This window comes from Oncorhynchus mykiss, chromosome 2 (genome assembly GCF_057628025.1).
Source record: "Oncorhynchus mykiss isolate SJ-2025 chromosome 2, ASM5762802v1, whole genome shotgun sequence".
Taxonomy (NCBI): Eukaryota; Metazoa; Chordata; class Actinopteri; order Salmoniformes; family Salmonidae; genus Oncorhynchus; species Oncorhynchus mykiss.
The window spans coordinates 23,156,308-23,174,997 of NC_143023.1; the positions used below are offsets into that span (position 1 = coordinate 23,156,308).

Below are 18,690 nucleotides of genomic sequence, written 5' to 3' on the forward strand. Positions count from 1 at the left end.
AAAAGATACCAAAAACAATTTAGATCAATCAAGGGAAGCTAAATATGATGTGGCTGTCTATGGTTCTGATTTCTGTGTGGGTGTGTGTGCGCGCGCGTTCGTGCAAGCATGTTGGCTCACCCTACTTGTAGAGAAACGCCAATGCCATCCTCCTCTCTTTCATGTTGACGAAACGATCTACCACTCTGTCATACAGTACACACTTTATTTTGTTGTCCTAGGCTACCTGGCTAAAATGCTTGCTTGCTGGCCTAACTTCCATTCATGGGACACGTTACCTAGTTAACAGTTAACATTAGCCTTCTACATCTAGCTACATATTGAACTTTCATCCTCTCAGGCCAGGGGCACAACAATGTATGAACTAATGGTTAGATCAGAGTTGCTGTTATAATCATTGGTCAGCACGGAGAATTAAGTTAAACCACAAGTCCACATCCCTATCTCCATCAATGGCTAATTTAGGAAAGGGCCCGTTTTAGCTAGCTAGCTAGCCTCCGGAGGACAACAACACAACCAGATGCAACAATTCAAGTTTTTCTGTCAATGACGTATGCTCTTAATGGGATTTGATAGGAGTGACGCCAAAATCCAAACTGGCTTCCATTCACAGTTGAGCTGGCTCAGTTTAGCTCAACGCTGGTTGGCACATTTTTTCTAATTTGGTCTATCTCTTTTAAAATATATATTTTTTTAATTTAACCTTTATTTAACTAGGCAAGTCATGGGTTAGACTTGGGTTAGTTATAAAAATCACCTGTTCAGGGTGCTTACAATACATGTCTTACAAACATGATGGAAAATTATTGATAAAATGACAGATGATAGAATTCACTGTTGGATGGATGTTGCCCAGTGAAGAAACATTATTTCACTTAATTCAATAAGAGTTATAATAGGCATTGTGGTAGATCAATAACAGTAATACAAGTATTACGCCAGTACATCTCAAACCCAACTGGTGTCTTTGTGATGGGAACACGGAGCATTACACAAGAGGTTGTGAGTGTCAATTCGTGTTTAATGTTCAACTGTTCTTTCCTTATAAGGGCAGATGACACAGCAGTGATGCCAATGTGGAGTGTGTCACCATCACACCTTTTAGCAGTCTGAGGTACAAATACTGTAAGTATTTACACACTCTTCCACTGATAAGGTGTTCTGACATTGGCCCCTAAACAGGAAATGTAGAAAAAAAAGTCTCAATTTCTAAATGCCTACTGGCCTGGCATGACCATACCACTGTATTTTATTTGAATTGGCCATTACCATTTTTTACACTGATATACACTGTAAGTTAGGCCCTCCTGAGGGCAAATAATGAACTATAATACTATATATACAAGGCATTTGAATCTACTTCTCACTAGATGTGTTTCATCCAATTCATGTCTTCTATATCTGTACCAGTCATTGAATGGGGTGAACCAGTCATTGTCTCAGTGTCAATATATCAGTCAATTAATGTGTATCTGAGTTGAGAAGAAAATCACCCTTGATGTAATACAGATTTGTCCTATCACAAGTGAAAGAAGTAGTTGTGACTTTGGAACGGCATTGACCTTCTTGATAGCTTTACAGTTAATCAGGGAACGTAGAAACATGTGTATTCTGATAAGACAGGTACAAGCCCTACGCACAAGGCCATTGGCACTGATATGAAAGTGGGTAGGGGACGCTTTGCCATTCACCTTAATAGGGGTGACATTGGCTACACTTAAAATAACACTGCCATGTTGGGGCGGGTAGAGAAGGTGAAGGTGGTGCAGTAGTATATAAAGCTGAGCCAACAGTCTGGTCCTGCTCTGGAGGTTGGTGATTTTACTGTGAGGAACGTTCCTAGTGAGGATATAAAGACGCTTCCAAGATTTCGGGGGGAGAGAGGACTGAGCGTTGGACTTCAATTGATTTGGGCAGGCCCTCCACCATGAGTAAAGGGGTAGGTGACCCATTTGTGTGATTAATCAAAGCTCTGATCAAATTGTCATGAATTAGATGAGATTTTCCTTCAATGATCAAGGATATTGTATATTCACCCCCTAGCGAGATGATACAGGATGTCATCTCTTTGTCTCCAGGACTCTTACGACATGTTTGAGATGAATGGAGAGGTGGACGTCAAGATGAAGAAAAAGAAGAAGATTAAGAAAAAGGATAGACTAGAGGGCATGAAGAAGGAGATGGACATTGTGAGTGTGGTTCACAAGACCAGAAGGAGAGAGCGCTGGAGAGAATATGCCAAATTAAATGAAATGGGACAGAATTGCAGCATAAATTCATTGTAGCTTTAACAGTCTGTCAATCTTTACAGGATGACCACGAGATTACAATAGAAGAGCTAGAGATGAGGTATACCACCAGTGTTACCAAGGTAACTAAGCTATGGGGTTTCTGTCCGTCTGTCTGTGTGATGAAACAGACTGCTGCTAATATAGAGTAAATATCTCACTCTCTCCCCCCTCCTCCCCCTTAAATCCCCTCAGGGCCTGACGTCCAGCAAAGCAGCGGAGGTTCTGGAGCGGGACGGCCCCAACGAACTGCTGCCCCCCAAAGGGACCCCAGAGTACGTCAAATTTGCTCGTCAGCTGGCCGGAGGGCTGCAGTGTCTGATGTGGGTGGCAGCCGTCATCTGCTTCATTGCTTTCGGCATCGAGTTCTCCAGGGGAACCCTCGGCTGCTTTGACGATGTGAGGAGGATGGGGCGGGGAGACAAAAAGGGGGAGGAGAGACGAAGGGTAGGAGGAGGTGGAGGAAGAGGTGAAGTAGGAGACTATAGGGCAGGAATGTTGAACAATATTAGAATAGTGAGGAAGGGATTGTTGACAGATGGATAAGGAGAGAGTTGAAGTGTTTGCTAAAGTTACACTGGGAGGTTGAAGGAGAGACTAAAGTTACATTGGGAGGGTGAAGGAGAGGCTACAGTTACAATGAGAGGGTGAGGGAGAGGCTACAGTTACAATGAGAGGGTGAGGGAGAGGCTACAGTTACAATGAGAGGGTGAGGGAGAGGCTACAGTTACAATGAGAGGGTGAGGGAGAGGCTACAGTTACAATGAGAGGGTGAGGGAGAGGCTACAGTTACAATGAGAGGGTGAGGGAGAGGTTAAAGTTACAATGAGAGGGTGAGGGAGAGGCTAAAGTTACACTGGGAGGGTGTTATAATCTCCACCCGGCACAGCCAGAAGAGGACTGGCCACCCCTCATAGCCTGGTTCCTCTCTAGGTTTTTTCCTAGGTTTTGGCCTTTCTAGGGAGTTTTTCCTAGCCACCGTGCTTCTACACCTGCATTGTTTGCTGTTTGGGGTTTTAGGCTGGGTTTCTGTACAGCACTTTGATATATCAGCTGATGTAAGAAGGGCTATATAAATAAATTCGATTTTGATTTGAGGGAGAGGCTAAAGTTACACTGGGAGGATGAAGGATGGGCTAAAGTTGCACTGGGAGGATGAAGGAGGGGCTAAAGTTACACTGGGAGGATGAAGGAGGGGCTAAAGTTACACTAGGAGGGTGAAGGAAAGGCTAAAGTTACACTAGGAGGGTGAAGGAAAGGCTAAAGCTACACTAGGAAGGTGAAGGAAAGGCTAAAGTTACACTAGTATGGTGAAGGAGGGGCTAAAGTTACACTAGGAGGGTGAAGGAAAGGCTAAAGTTACACTAGGAGGATGAAGGAGGGGCTAAAGTTACACTGGGAGGTTGAAGGAGGGGCTAAATGTACACTAGGAGGATGGAGGGGCTAAAGTTACACTAGGAGGATGAAGGAGGGGCTAAAGTTACACTAGGAGGATGAAGGAGGGGCTAAAGTTACACTGGGAGGTTGAAGGAGGGGCTAAAGTTACACTGGGAGGTTGAAGGAGGGGCTAAAGTTACAATAGGAGCATGAAGGAGAGGCTAAAGTTACACTAGGAGGGTGAAGGAAAGGCTAAAGTTACACAGGGAGGGTGAAGGAAAGGCTAAAGTTACACAGGGAGGGTGAAGGAAAGGCTAAAGTTGCACTGGGAGCGTGAAGGAAAGGCTAAAGTTACACTAGGAGGGTGAAGGAAAGGCTAAAGTTGCACTGGGAGCGTGAAGGAAAGGCTAAAGTTACACTAGGAGGGTGAAGGAAAGGCAAAAGTTACACTAGGAGGGTGAAGGAAAGGCTAAAGTTACACTAGGAGGGTGAAGGAAGGCTAAAGTTGCACTGGGAGGATGAAGGAAAGGCTAAAGTTGCACTGGGAGTGTGAAGGAAAGGCTAAAGTTACACTAGGAGGGTGAAGGAAAGGCTAAAGTTGCACTGGGAGCATGAAGGAAAGGCTAAAGTTACACTAGGAGCGTGAAGGAAAGGCTAAAGTTACACTAGGAGGGTGAAGGAAAGGCTAAAGTTACACTAGGAGGGTGAAGGAAAGGCTAAAGTTGCACTGGGAGCGTGAAGGAAAGGCTAAAGTTACACCAGGAGGGTGAAGGAAAGGCTAAAATTACACTAGGAGGGTGAAGGAAAGGCTAAAGTTGCACTAGGAGGCTGAAGGAGAAAATACTGTATGTGAAGAAAGGGGAATACATACGATAATAACATGTACTACAGCGTCAACATATTGTGACTGTTTGTTTCATCACTAATTCTCTGTGACCACACCTGTCTACAGCTGTACCTCGCCATCACTCTGATCACTGTTGTTGTGGTGACTGGCTGTTTCGGTTACTACCAAGAGTTTAAGAGCACCAACATCATCGCCAGCTTCAAAAATCTAGTGCCACAGGTAAAGATATGGAAATACATTATAACTACAGAATACATTATAACTAAGGAAATACATTATAAATAAGGAAATGCATTATAACTATAGAAATACATTATAACTAAGGAAATACATTATAACTAGAGAAATACATTATAACTACAGAATACATTATAACTAGAGAAATACATTATAACTAAGGAAATGCATTATAACTAAGGAAATACATTATAACTAAGGAAATACATTAGAACTAGAGAAATACATTAGAACTAGAGAAATACATTATAACTAAGGAAATACATTATAACTAAGGAAATGCATTATAACTAAGGAAAAACATAACTAGAGAATACATTATAACTAGAGAAATACATTATAACTAGAGAAATACATTATAACTAGAGAAATACATTATAACTAGAGAAATACATTAGAACTAGAGAAATACATTAGAACTAGAGAAATACATTAGAACTAGAGAAATACATTATAACTAAGGAAATACATTATAACTAAGGAAATGCATTATAACTAAGGAAATACATTATAACTAAGGAAATACATTATAACTAAGGAAATACATTATAACTAAGGAAATACATTATAACTAAGGAAAAACATAACTAGAGAAATACATTATAACTAAGGAAAAACATAACTAGAGAATACATTATAACTAGAGAAATACATTATAACTAGAGAAATACATTAGAACTAGAGAAATACATTATAACTAGAGAAATACATTATAACTAGAGAAATACATTATAACTAGAGAAATACATTATAACTAGAGAAATACATTAGAACTAGAGAAATACATTATAACTAAGGAAATACATTATAACTAAGGAAATACATTATAACTAAGGAAATACATTATAACTAAGGAAAAACATAACTAGAGAATACATTATAACTAGAGAAATACATTATAACTAAGGAAAAACATAACTAGAGAATACATTATAACTAGAGAAATACATTATAACTAGAGAAATACATTATAACTAAGGAAAAACATAACTAGAGAATACATTATAACTAGAGAAATACATTATAACTAGAGAAATACATTATAACTAAGGAAAAACATAACTAGAGAATACATTATAACTAGAGAAATACATTAGAACTAGAGAAATACATTAGAACTAGAGAAATACATTAGAACTAGAGAAATACATTAGAACTAAGTAAATACATTAGAACTAGAGACATACATTAGAACTAGAGAAATACATTAGAACTAGGGAAATACATAACTAGGGAAATACATTAGAACTAGAGAAATACATTAGAACTAGAGAAATACATTAGAACTAAGTAAATACATTAGAACTAGAGACATACATTAGAACTAGGGAAATACATTAGAACTAGAGAAATACATTAGAACTAAGTAAATACATTAGAACTAAGGAAATACATTAGAACTAAGGAAATACATTAGAACTAGGGAAATACATTATAACTAGGGAAATACATTAGAACTAGGGAAATACATTAGAACTAAGTAAATACATTAGAACTAAGTAAATACATTAGAACTAAGGAAATACATTAGAACTAAGGAAATACATTAGAACTAGGGAAATACATTATAACTAGGGAAATACATTAGAACTAGGGAAATACATTAGAACTAAGTAAATACATTAGAACTAAGTAAATACATTAGAACTAGAGAAATACATTAGAACTAAGTAAATACATTAGAACTAGAGAAATACATTAGAACTAAGTAAATACATTAGAACTAGAGAAATACATTAGAACTAGAGAAATACATTAGAACTAGAGAAATACATTAGAACTAGAGAAATACATTAGAACTAGAGAAATACATTAGAACTAGAGAAATACATTAGAACTAAGGAAATACATTAGAACTAGGGAAATACATTAGAACTAAGTAAAAACATTAGAACTAAGTAAATACATTAGAACTAAGTAAATACATTAGAACTAAGTAAATACATTAGAACTAGGGAAATACATTAGAACTAAGTAAATACATTAGAACTAGGGAAATACATTAGAACTAGAGAAATACATTAGAACTAGGGAAATACATTAGAACTAGGGAAATACATTAGAACTAGGGCCATGAGTGTTTCCTGAAGATGTTACCAGACCAGGAAACACTCCTGGCCCTAAATACCCATACAACAGTTACTTTGTTATTGTAAGAAACTGTTTACTTTCAAGACAAAACTATTCCTTTCATCAACACAGATCATAATCCACTCACTACAGCACTGATCCAAGGCAATCAATCATTGAAATACGGGGATTTGGTATAATCATCTATCTCGTTCTAGCAAGCCCTGGTGATCCGTGACGGGCAGAAGAACCAGATCAATGCCATGGACCTGGTGGTGGGCGACCTGGTGGAGATCAAGGGTGGTGACCGCGTGCCTGCTGACATCCGCATCATTTTTGCCCAGGGCTGTAAGGTAGGTACACTAGGCCACCAGTTCCCATTATAGACTACTAACACACTTTCAACCTAGAAGTAATGGCTAAGGGTGTTGATGCAGGTTGAGCAGGAATGTGAACATAGAGCTAGGATTCAGGTTAGGATTAGTGTTAGGGTTATAGTTAGAGTTAGGTTTGAAGATTGGATTATGGTTGACCCGGGATGTGGACATGAAGCTAGGGTTAGGGTTGACTCTGGTATGGACATGAAGCTAGGGTTAGGGTTAGGTTTAAGGTTGACCCGGGGTGTGGACATGAAGCTAGGGTTAGGGCTAGGTTTTAGGTTGACCCGGGGTGTGGACATGAAGCTAGGGTTAGGGCTAGGTTTAAGGTTGACCCGGGGTGTTGACATGAAGCTAGGGTTAGGGCTAGGTTTAAGGTTGACCCGGGGTGTTGGCATGAAGCTAGGGTTAGGGCTAGGGTTAGGTTATGCAGAAGACCCATAATTTAACCCTGGTCGGTTTCATATGTTTATAACCCTGTCAGTTCCTTGATCTCCTCATCCTCTCCAGGTGGATAACTCATCCCTGACAGGAGAGTCAGAGCCCCAGAGCAAAACCCCGGAGTGTACCCACGAGAACCCCCTAGAGACTAAGAACATTGCCTTCTTCTCCACCACCTGCCTGGAAGGTAGACACATCAGAGGAGGCTGCTGAAGGGAGGACGGCTCATAATAATGGCTGGAATAGAGTAAATGGAATGGCATCAAACATATGGAAACAATGTGTTTAAGTTAGACACCATTCCATTTATTCCGGTCGATGAGCCCGTCCTCCCCAATTAAGGTGCCACCAATCTATGCTACACACACACACATAAACACACACACACACACACACATAAACACACACACATACACAATGCCACCACTGCCTGAAAGGTACTACAGACAGACACCAGAGGAGGTTGGTGGGAGGAGCTAAAGGAAGATGGGCTCATTTTAATGGTTAAAATGGAATAAATGGAACCGAGTCAAGCATGTTGCTTCCATGTGTTTGATGTGTTTGGTAGTATTGGTACCATTCCATTGATTCCACCACCAGCCTCCTTTGACAGACACACAATCCTTATTAAATCACACACAGAAAAGATTCCCACAGAAACCATTACACTCATAACAGCAAAAATTTGCAAAAACATCAACATTACACTCATAATGTAATCTAAAATCCCCTTTTCTCTGCTTGGCCCCTACCAGGAGTGGCCACAGGAACGGTCATCAACACGGGTGACCGCACCATCATTGGCCGCATTGCCAGCTTGGCGTCAGGCGTAGGCAATGAGAAGACGCCAATTGCCATAGAGATTGAGCACTTTGTTGACATCATTGCTGGGCTGGCCATCTTCTTTGGCTTCACCTTCTTTGTGGTGGCCATGTTTATCGGCTATGCCTTCCTGGAGGCTATGATCTTCTTCATGGCCATCGTGGTGGCCTATGTACCTGAGGGGCTGCTGGCTACTGTCACTGTGAGTCAACACTGAGGCTCTGGTCTGTCTAGGCCTATATCAAGTTGGTTATTAACAGTTTTCATCAACCATCTCCCTCTCTCTCCCCCCAGGTGTGTCTGTCGCTGACGGCCAAGCGTCTGGCCAGGAAGAACTGTGTGGTGAAGAACCTGGAGGCTGTGGAGACCCTGGGCTCCACCTCGGTCATCTGCTCCGACAAGACGGGCACTCTGACCCAGAACAGGATGACCGTGGCCCACCTGTGGTTCGACAATGTGATCCATGCCGCAGACACCACAGAGGACCAATCAGGTCAGAGCTTTGACCAATCATCCGAGACATGGCGATCGTTGGCAAGAGTGGCAGGACTCTGTAACCGGGCCATCTTCAAACCCAACCAGGAGTCTCTGCCTATTCCTAGGGTGAGCTGATAAACACTAGCCTCAACAGACACATTCAGACACAGCATCAATGAAAACTATATGATTTATGAGTTATCTTTTTTCCAATGCACCTATGTGGAACAGAGAATAGTGGTGGGCGACGCCTCAGAGACGGCTCTGCTGAAGTTCACTGAGCTGGCCATAGGGAACATGATGGAATACAGGGAACGCTTCAAAAAGGTTGTTGAAGTACCATTCAACTCCACCAACAAGTTCCAGGTAAGAGGCCTGGTTTTCTGATCTGATTTCAAGGCAGTTGAAAGTGTGTTATATAATCTACAGTATGTTGTATAGGTGTGTCATGTGACTATTAGGCATACTTTAATGGCATTACCAGAAGGAGCTATTTGTGTTTGAATCGTACTCTTTCTCCCACCGGTGGCGAGTAGCTGTCAGTGCATGAGTTGGAAGACCCCATGGACCTGCGCTACCTGCTGGTGATGAAGGGGGCGCCAGAGAGGATCTTGGAGCGCTGCTCCACCATCCTGATCAGGGGCCAGGAGATGCCCCTGGATGAACAGTGGAGAGAGGCCTTCCAGACTGCATACATGGACTTGGGGAGCCTGGGGGAGAGAGTGCTGGGTAAGGGACAGTGTTGGGGTGTAGTGAACTACATGTAATACAACTAGTAATTGAACTACATTTTGTTAACATCTGACTGCAGAGTGATCTGTTCTTGCAATTTGTAGTCTATGACATTTCAGATTTAGATAAACTACTTTGTGATAAATTATCATATTACGATGTGAATTACTTTTCTAAGTAACTTTAGTTAAGTAAACTAAGTTTTTCTTAATGGTGGCTTTAGTGTAGCTTAACTTCTTCCAGTGTGAATTAATTTGTAGCTTGGTAAACAATATTTTCAGAGTAGCTTCCCCAACACTTAATGGTATCTCTTCTTTAGGCCCATAAATACCCACTAACCCCTCCAATCTGTCCAAACATTTGTCTCCAGGTTTCTGTCACATTTATCTAAATGAGAATGAGTTCCCTCGTGGTTACAAGTTTGACTCCGATGAGATGAACTTCACCACGTCTGGTTTGTGTTTCGCTGGACTCATCTCCATGATCGACCCGCCCCGCGCCACTGTGCCTGACGCTGTCATGAAATGTCGCACGGCTGGAATAAGGGTACGAGGGTAAAATGGGGGAGAGATGGGGCAAAGGAGAAAGACAGAAAGAGAAAAAAGGAGACTTAGAACATAGCTAATACAATGTAACAGGCCATCACAGTCTCCCTCATTGTGTCACGCCAACCAACATCAACTCATTCCACTGTGACCTCACTCAGGTAGTCATGGTGACAGGCGACCACCCGATCACGGCCAGAGCCATCGCTGCGAACGTTGGCATCATCACAGAGGGCAGTGAGACAGTAGAGGACATCGCTACCAGGAAACGCATCCCAGTGGAGCAGGTCAACAGGAGGTGGGTCTTGGTCCCCAACACCAACACAGTCTTGCAGGATTAGGACTCTGACTCTCACTGTGGTTGATGAATCTCCTGTGACATATTTGACTAATTATACAGAGTTTGTATATCACGTAAGAAGGAGTGAGAACTCCTAATACTTCCTGGAGGTAATAACGCCCTGTCAGTGGATTTGACATGTCTATTCTATTCTATCATATTCTCATCTATTCTATGTGGTCTTCAGGGATGCCCGTGCCTGTGTGATCAGTGGTGGTCAGCTGAAGGACATGAGCAGTGAAGAGCTGGACGAAGCGTTGAGGAGTCACCCTGAAATGGTGTTCGCCCGCACCTCCCCCCAGCAGAAACTCATCATCGTGGAGAGCTGTCAGCGCCTGGTGAGCCCCCCCCCCCCCCCTCTCTCTCTCAAACCCTCTCCCCCCCTCTCTGTCTCATTCTCTCACTTTCTCTCTCACTAAGGGCTCCATTGTGGCTGTGACAGGCGATGGGGTGAACGACTCCCCTGCGTTGAAAAAGGCAGACATCGGTATTGCCATGGGCATAGCTGGCTCCGATGCAGCTAAGAATGCAGCTGACATGATTCTGCTGGATGACAACTTTGCCTCCATCGTCACAGGGGTGGAGCAGGGTGAGTGAGAGTGTCTTCGCAAATCGCAAAACACAACAACAGACATTTTAACAGGGTTTGAAATGTATCCTGTGAACCAATATTTGGTTTCACAAAGATAAGCCTTCATGATACTAAGTAATACTGATATTGAGGGATTGATTTCGACCATATCTGACACCCAGGCCGTCTGATCTTTGACAACCTGAAGAAGTCTATTGCGTACACACTGACCAAGAACATTCCGGAGCTCACACCCTACCTCATCTACATCACTGTCAGTGTTCCTCTGCCATTGGGCTGCATCACCATCCTCATGATTGAGCTGGCCACTGACATTGTAAGTCTTCTCCTCTTCCTCTTCCTCACCCCTCATCTCCCTGCACTATAAGACCATTCTAGAATGATGCCGATTATCCTTCTTCTATCCTACAGTTTCCCTCTGTGTCTCTGGCCTATGAGAAGGCTGAGAGTGATATTATGCATCTGAAACCCAGGAACCCGCGTAAGGATAGGTTGGTGAACGAATCTCTGGCTGCCTACTCCTACTTCCAGATTGGTGAGGGTTCATGTCTGCTCCTGTAGTATGTAAATGTATGAAAAAGGCCTTGCTTTTTAACTAGGTCCTTTGAGTCCGATTGATCCTTGAAGCTGAATGATTTATTGACCAATATTCAAGGTGATAACCTACAAATAGTCTATTTGTACATATTTCATGTTCAATTCTCTCCTCCCTCCCTCTCTTTTGGTTTATCTCTCCCCCTATCCCCTTCTCCAGGCGCAATCCAGTCTTTCGCTGGTTTCACAGACTACTTTACAGCGATGGCCCAGGAGGGCTGGTATCCCCTGCTGTGTGTGGGGCTCAGGTCCCACTGGGAGGACGTCCATCTGCAGGACCTGCAGGACAGCTATGGCCAGGAGTGGGTGAGTGTGTGTGGCTTACTGTAGGATAGATATGGCCAGGAGGGGTTGAGTGTGTGTGGCTTACTGTAGGATAGATATGGCCAGGAGTGGTTAAGTGTGTGTGGCTTACCCTAGGATAGATATGGCCAGGAGTGGTTGAGTGTGTGTCGCTTACTGTAGGATAGATATGACCAGGAGTGGCTGAGTGTGTGTGGCTTACTGTATGACAGACATGGCCAGGAGTGGGTGAGTGTGTGTGGCTTACTGTATGACAGACATGGCCAGGAGTGGGTGAGTGTGTGCGCCTTACTGTATGACAGACATGGCCAGGAGTGGGTGAGTGTGTGTGGCTTACTGTAGGATAGATATGACCAAGAGTGGTTGAGTGTGGGTGGCTTACTGTAGGATAAGCGTGTGTGTGTGTGTCTTATTGCCAGGAATGGACAAGTGCATGTGGCTTTACAGCGCCGTCACTTACTTGTAACTCCTGGAAATGCCAGTTGAAAATATCCTGTCTTCTCTGTTCTGCAGACATACGCCCAGCGTCTGTATCAGCAGTACACCTGCTACACTGTCTTCTTCATCAGTATTGAGATCTGCCAGATTGCTGATGTGTTGATCAGGAAAACCCGCCGTCTGTCCATCTTCCAGCAGGGCTTCTTTAGGTCAGTGGATGTTAACTGCATTGAACAAATGTCTCTTACTCCCTACAAACAATAATATACTCTATGAAATGTATTGTTTATGAAAGGATGGTGGCAGAGAAGGCTTCCAACATAATAACTTGGGAAGTATCAATCTTGATGGGACTAATAAAACATTATTTGACCATCCTCCATGTTTTCCCTTTGTGTGCAGGAACAAGGTGCTGGTGAGTGCCATCGTCTTCCAGCTGTTACTGGGTAACCTGCTGTGCTACTGCCCAGGGATGCCAAACATTTTCAACTTCATGCCCATTAGGTACTGTACTGTTGAATGGTTGTCGATTCATCTTCTCTGTCATTGTTTTGATGACTTTCATGTTGGTTTGTTCATGCGTGTAACTCCCCCCTTACAGGGGCCAATGGTGGTTCGTTCCAATCCCGTACGGAATTCTAATCTTTGTCTATGACGAGATCAGGAAGCTGGGGGTCAGAAGACATCCAGGAAGTAAGTAGCCTTTCTTGCCTCTGTCTTGTCCATCCGTTCACCCTCCATGCATCTATCCATCCATTCACCCACCCATCCATCCATCCACCCACCCACCCATCCATCCATCCATCCATCCATCCATCCATCCACCCATCCATCCATCTATTTATCATCCATCGATCCATCCATTCCTTGCAGTAGTCAGCCCTAATTCAGATTATTTCCATTCCCCTATCACAGGTTGGTGGGACCAGGAGCTGTATTATTGAGAGAAGAGGGCATATATCTAGACCAGAGACATAGGTATAAAGATGCAGGTTAGCATTTTCCATCATGAATCTTGTTCTGGAGGCAGCTCTGCTCTGCAGTGGTCACTAGCTGGCACAGCCACAAAGTCATAAAATCAGATTTTAATTATAACCCTAACCCAAACTTTAACCACACTAGCAAATGGCTAACCCTAAACTTAAATTAAGACCGAAAAACACATTTTTGTTTTCATTATTTTTTACAATATACCCAATTTGACTTTGCAGCTGGCCTAAGAGGAAATTTCTCAGTTATGCCTCTAGGACAAGACTCATGACTATAAACGTCAACCTGCTATACAGAGAAGTCTGGATAGCAAACTGTCCTCCATCTTGGTCCCAAACATTCCATTACAATACAATACAATACAATTTAAATGCCAAACTCTGTACAAGTATAGCTCTGAATATCCTTAACCATTTCTGATATGGAACCAAATCTTATACATTGAAACAATAACCATGAATTATTTTGTGATATGTTTGTAAAGACACACCTCCATGTTCTAATACAAAAAAATGGAATGCTTGATGTGAGTTTGTCATATCAATTTGAATTTGGAATCATTTCCTTTTGTAAATGTAGTATGTGGATGTCTGTGGGTGATTGCCTTTTGTTTCTGAATTCCATTGCCTTTTTATGTATAACATCACACATATTTGCCGTCAAGGGTTCTTTCTTGGTGATAATGTTGGTAGTACAGTAGCCTATATGCATTGTATTTATGTATTTGTATTAATAAAGTGTGTCAAATATAACGTATTGTATGACTTCATATTCTAGATAGATACCTGAAATGTTGCACCACCATTATAATTTCAATTCAAATGAATTAATCCATTTTATTAAAAGCCAGAGACACTCGGGGGGTTGTACATTGTGTAGCACAGTCTACCTCTGGTCGATCCAATCTTATCCTGTCCTCCTACATCGGTCCACATAGCATCAGACAGTCTGCTTTGCTGTGGGTAGCTGAGCTGGACTGCCATTGGCTGAGCTGGGTTGTGGGTAGACTTCTCACCTGGATGACTTTACAGAATTCACTTCCTGACTCTCTTGGTGGTGCTGCTCTCCTAGGGGAAAGATATTGCTGAAAGAAAAGGGGGATCTGAGGGATATGAAGTCATTGATGTACTTCCTTTTCTTTTGGATCATTTCAGTGCACTACCACACGATGGCGCCATTGAGAAAAGTGGGCAACAATGTGTTCATGGTTTGACATAATGGACTGTGTGGTTTGACAGCTAATTGGCTTCACATATTATTATTCCTATACATTTAGATATTTTTACGCAACTCACCATATGCGATGTAACATTTAATATACAGTCTGTTGTAATCAACTTCAAAACTCAACGTTTAGGTAGCATACATAACCATAGCGGTTAAGAGCTTTGGGCCAGTAACCAAAACGTCACAGGTTCGAATCCCCAAGCCGACAAGGTGGACAAATCTGCCATTCTGCTCTTGAGCAAGGCAGTTAACACCCAACAATATCTGATCCCCGGGCGCCGATGACGTGAATGACAGAACTCACGCCTCTCTGATTCAGAGGGGTTGGGTTTAATGCGGAAGATGCATTCAGTTAACTGGCTAGGTATCCCCTTTCCATAAATTAATTGTATATTTTAAATGTTTTTTCCCTGAGATATTATTTTACACTCAGAAATTAGATTAGTGAAATACGTTATTACATTGAGATCGCGTGCAACTACAATGGATTCACCACAATGTGGTCTCACACGGTTTTCATCCATTCCACAAAGCACGCACCATAGCTCACGTAGCCCAGAAACCGGATGCTCTGCAGAACACGTGCCCAGATAGTCACGTGCTGCAGCATGTGGAATTTTAGAGCGGTACTCTCAGATTTTTCCATCAAATTATGCAAATTAACGACTTTGTCATTAATGATCCGTTAGTATGGTTATGGTTCAGTGTGTGAAAATAATATAAAATACTCATTTCGATTTCTGTTCATAAAAAAAAAACATTCGTAGCCTATTTTTTTATATTTCTAAATACTCAATTGATGCTTGGTTGGATGTGCAGGGCATCATGAACTCCCGAGTGATGCAGTGGTCTAAGGCACTGCACCTCAGTGCTAGAGGCGTCACTACAGACACCGTGGTTCGATTCCAGGCCGTGATTGGGAGTCCCATAGGGCAGTTGGCCGTTTGTCCGGTGTAGGCCGTCATTGTTAATAAGACTTTGTTCTTAACTGACTTGCTTAGTTAAATAAAATTATTAATTTAAAAAATCAGTTTGCAGCATCCTCCCGGTACGGGAGCCCATAATTTGGCAACCTCCCCCAGTTCTCTATGGTTTCCATAGCAGCCGTGACCCAGCAGAAGATCAAGTGACGTCATGTTTCTAGGGCAATTAGACCAATACGCGTGTCACGTGTCTGCTATAAATTTGGAAGACTGTTCTCTCAGCTTGCACAGTCACTGCAGCATCTCCTCAAGGTATGTATAATCGACAAAATGACTTATTCTACAACAGTCATTGTAGTACTTATTGCTTAATATGTGTCTTTGTTTTTTTGAATACTGTTGTAATAGTGTAGCAGTAGCTACTTCTGAGCCTCTCCTTTCGCTTTAACATTACAAAGCCAGGAAATGATGGAGGCGGGGAAAGGATGCGCCTATGGCCTTGTGTAATAATTCACGTTTCTGTACAACTTGATTTCTGAAAATATGACGTGTAGTTTGCCAACTAATGCAAAGCACATACTAATCTTATTTATTAAGACACGAGTTGAGCGTTTATTGAGACCATCAAGATAATGCATTATTCATCCATTAGAAGGTAAAATGTGCAGAGGTTATGTGACACTGTAGCTCGAACGATGATGCGTTTTTCGGAAGACTGTTGAGAACGAATATTGTGGCTTTATACAACATTTAGATTGTCTTCATGCAATAAATAACCAGTTAATCTGTTTCCCCACATCTGACCCTAAATAGTTGTATCAAATGTTCGGTGTAAATAAAGAGTTCTGGCATAGATGTCTGTACAGGAAATCCCAGAAATGTTACTCTAGCTAACTGGCTACGTGCCTCACCACATACTCATGATGAATTCTTTTGATTGCGTCAGAGCATTCTAGAATGTTACCGTGGCAATGATGTAAAATCTAAACCAAGAAATGTAGCCAAATTTAAGCCGAGCCCACTTTTTTTTTATGAAGTGGATGTTGAATTGTAATTGATACATTCATGTTGACAGTTTTAATTTTGGGTATGACAGTAATAATGATTGAAGATTACTCGCATGATTCCAATGACGCTCTCTGAAGGGAGAAGCCATGGTGTGCCGTGTCGCATCAATGTGCCTACCGATTAGGTTACTTTGTCCGAATTGTAGCTAATTGTATTAGTTGCTAAAATATACATGTTTTTAAACTTTAATCAAGATGTCAACCGTTTGCAAAGACACGAACAACAGGTTTCGACTACGGTCACTATGGAGGATGGAGAGGCAGCCATCGCCAGATGGGCCTTTTCATCACTGCGATGAAGGTCGTATCATACTGTAAGGTCATTTTACAGACCTGGCCTATTTGAGTGAATGATTCCCTGCTGAATTAATTGTTTCCTGCATAAACCACTTATTATATTCTGGATATAAAATGATTCCTCATCCAAAAGAACAGAAATGGCATGTTGAAATAATTATATATTTCAAAATGTATTCAATGACCAATATGTAATGCATATCATCATCCAAATTAGTAAACTGCTAATTTATCCAGTTTGGCCTGCTTATGTGCATTGTGTCAAGTATCCTTTTGGAAGACTGCTAAGGGTGTTGATTGCAAAGGCCTAATATAAACAAGATGATGTACTGGTTTGGTCGTGTGATTATTGATAGGACCTAGTCCTGTTTTAGGCCTGAACATGCCTGCAGCTAAGAGACTCTGACTCAAAGACCGTGTTCGAGAGAAACTGTGATGTATCATGGGAAAATTGAGACTGATCTACAAATTAAATGGATTAGTTGTTTATGGTGCAAGTTAATCAGCCAGTCTCGACTTTCTTTTGAAGTCGTCTGCAATGTCGACCACGACCAGTGTCTTCCTGTGTAAAAAGAGGTGGTTCCCTCAAACTCTACTCCCTCTCTCTGACCTGCTCAATGCGCTTTCCTTTTTTTGGTATGCACTTAATCACCTTGAGGTTACCATGGAGATATTTCCCCCACCATTATTTACAGTATGTGTGTGTGTGAAGAATCCTATCCGTGTGTTCTTTATACCTGTATTGTTAGTGTGTGGCTGTTGAATCAGTTTTGTCTGTGAAAGGGAACACATTGTTCTTTACCTGCCTTATGTAGGCCTATTTTTATATATAGTGGTGAGAACTTGATAAGCACTGCTGATGCAACATGCAGCCCATCACTAGCTGTATAACTGCCTGGGTTGATCGTTAACCACACCTCCTGGCTCTACTAGGCTTGAATTTGATTCTTGCTGACGGTGTCCTCTCTTGATGCTGGGGTTAGAGCTAGCTATCACTTCCCCAAAGATGACATTAGTAAATTATCACATGGATGTTGTGTTTCTCCTAAGTTTCTGGTTTTGTCCAGACAAAGCTGACTACATTCGTCTATTACTAGGCCTTGATGGTGTGATACTTAGTTGCGTGAGTTGACTGGCTGTCTGCAGTGAGGGCGGTCATGTGACAGTAAATAGGCAAGGTGCTGAGGCTTGTAGAATCATGCCGCTCTCTCTGACAGCTGCCCAACCATATTAGACTGTACTGGTTCTCAGTCTGAGAATGTTATCAGAGGTTTATTTGCTACATTTGAGATTAGCCCACATACAATAGTTTAGCTGCAGGCTATAAAATCAGACTTTTCAAACGATTCAGAATGATCATGAAACATGCTTTTGACCAAAAATGTTAGGTAATCGCGTTTGTTTCATAAATACAGAAGATGTTTGATATATTGATTTACTGAAAATAATATTCTAGCTGTGGGGCTGCGTGAGTTTTAATGCAGTTTATTTTCCAAAGGCGTGTGGCAGTCCGTGAGCAGGTTGAATGGTGAATACTGAGCAGTCTTCAGTCTCTAGTATCAGGGCCTGCCCCTCATGGCTCAGGTCTCAACAGTGGAAAACTACTGAGCTACAATCATTTCAAGACATGCCTGGGAATGTAGAAAATGCCAGTGAGAGGGTGGGTGTGAGGCAGCATGTTTTCATTCTCTCTCTGCTGAGGTTAA

At 42.0% G+C, this 18,690-nt stretch overlaps 1 protein-coding gene across 1 annotated transcript; it reads left to right on the forward strand.

The window, feature by feature from the left end:
- Positions 1–1,049: 1,049 nt before the first annotated feature.
- Positions 1,050–14,222, forward strand: LOC100136301 (potassium-transporting ATPase alpha chain 1). The gene is made up of 22 exons (XM_090193312.1): positions 1,050–1,939; positions 2,079–2,189; positions 2,312–2,371; positions 2,484–2,687; positions 4,618–4,731; positions 7,038–7,172; positions 7,707–7,824; positions 8,393–8,661; positions 8,754–9,062; positions 9,168–9,302; positions 9,473–9,665; positions 10,039–10,214; positions 10,375–10,511; positions 10,741–10,891; positions 10,974–11,142; positions 11,307–11,461; positions 11,557–11,680; positions 11,900–12,045; positions 12,556–12,689; positions 12,883–12,984; positions 13,082–13,173; positions 13,396–14,222. The coding sequence occupies exons 1-22, from the start codon at positions 1,928–1,930 to the stop codon at positions 13,422–13,424; spliced, it is 3,075 nt and encodes a 1,024-aa protein (XP_090049438.1). The 5' UTR covers positions 1,050–1,927; the 3' UTR covers positions 13,425–14,222.
- The last annotated feature ends 4,468 nt before the right edge of the window (positions 14,223–18,690 follow it).

Excerpts from the sequence above, each read along its gene's own strand:
- LOC100136301 (XM_090193312.1), top strand. Across the intron at positions 10,892-10,973 it reads TGGAGAGCTGTCAGCGCCTG|GGCTCCATTGTGGCTGTGAC; the intron begins GTGAGCCCCCCC and ends TCTCTCACTAAG. Across the intron at positions 11,462-11,556 it reads TTGAGCTGGCCACTGACATT|TTTCCCTCTGTGTCTCTGGC; the intron begins GTAAGTCTTCTC and ends TCTATCCTACAG.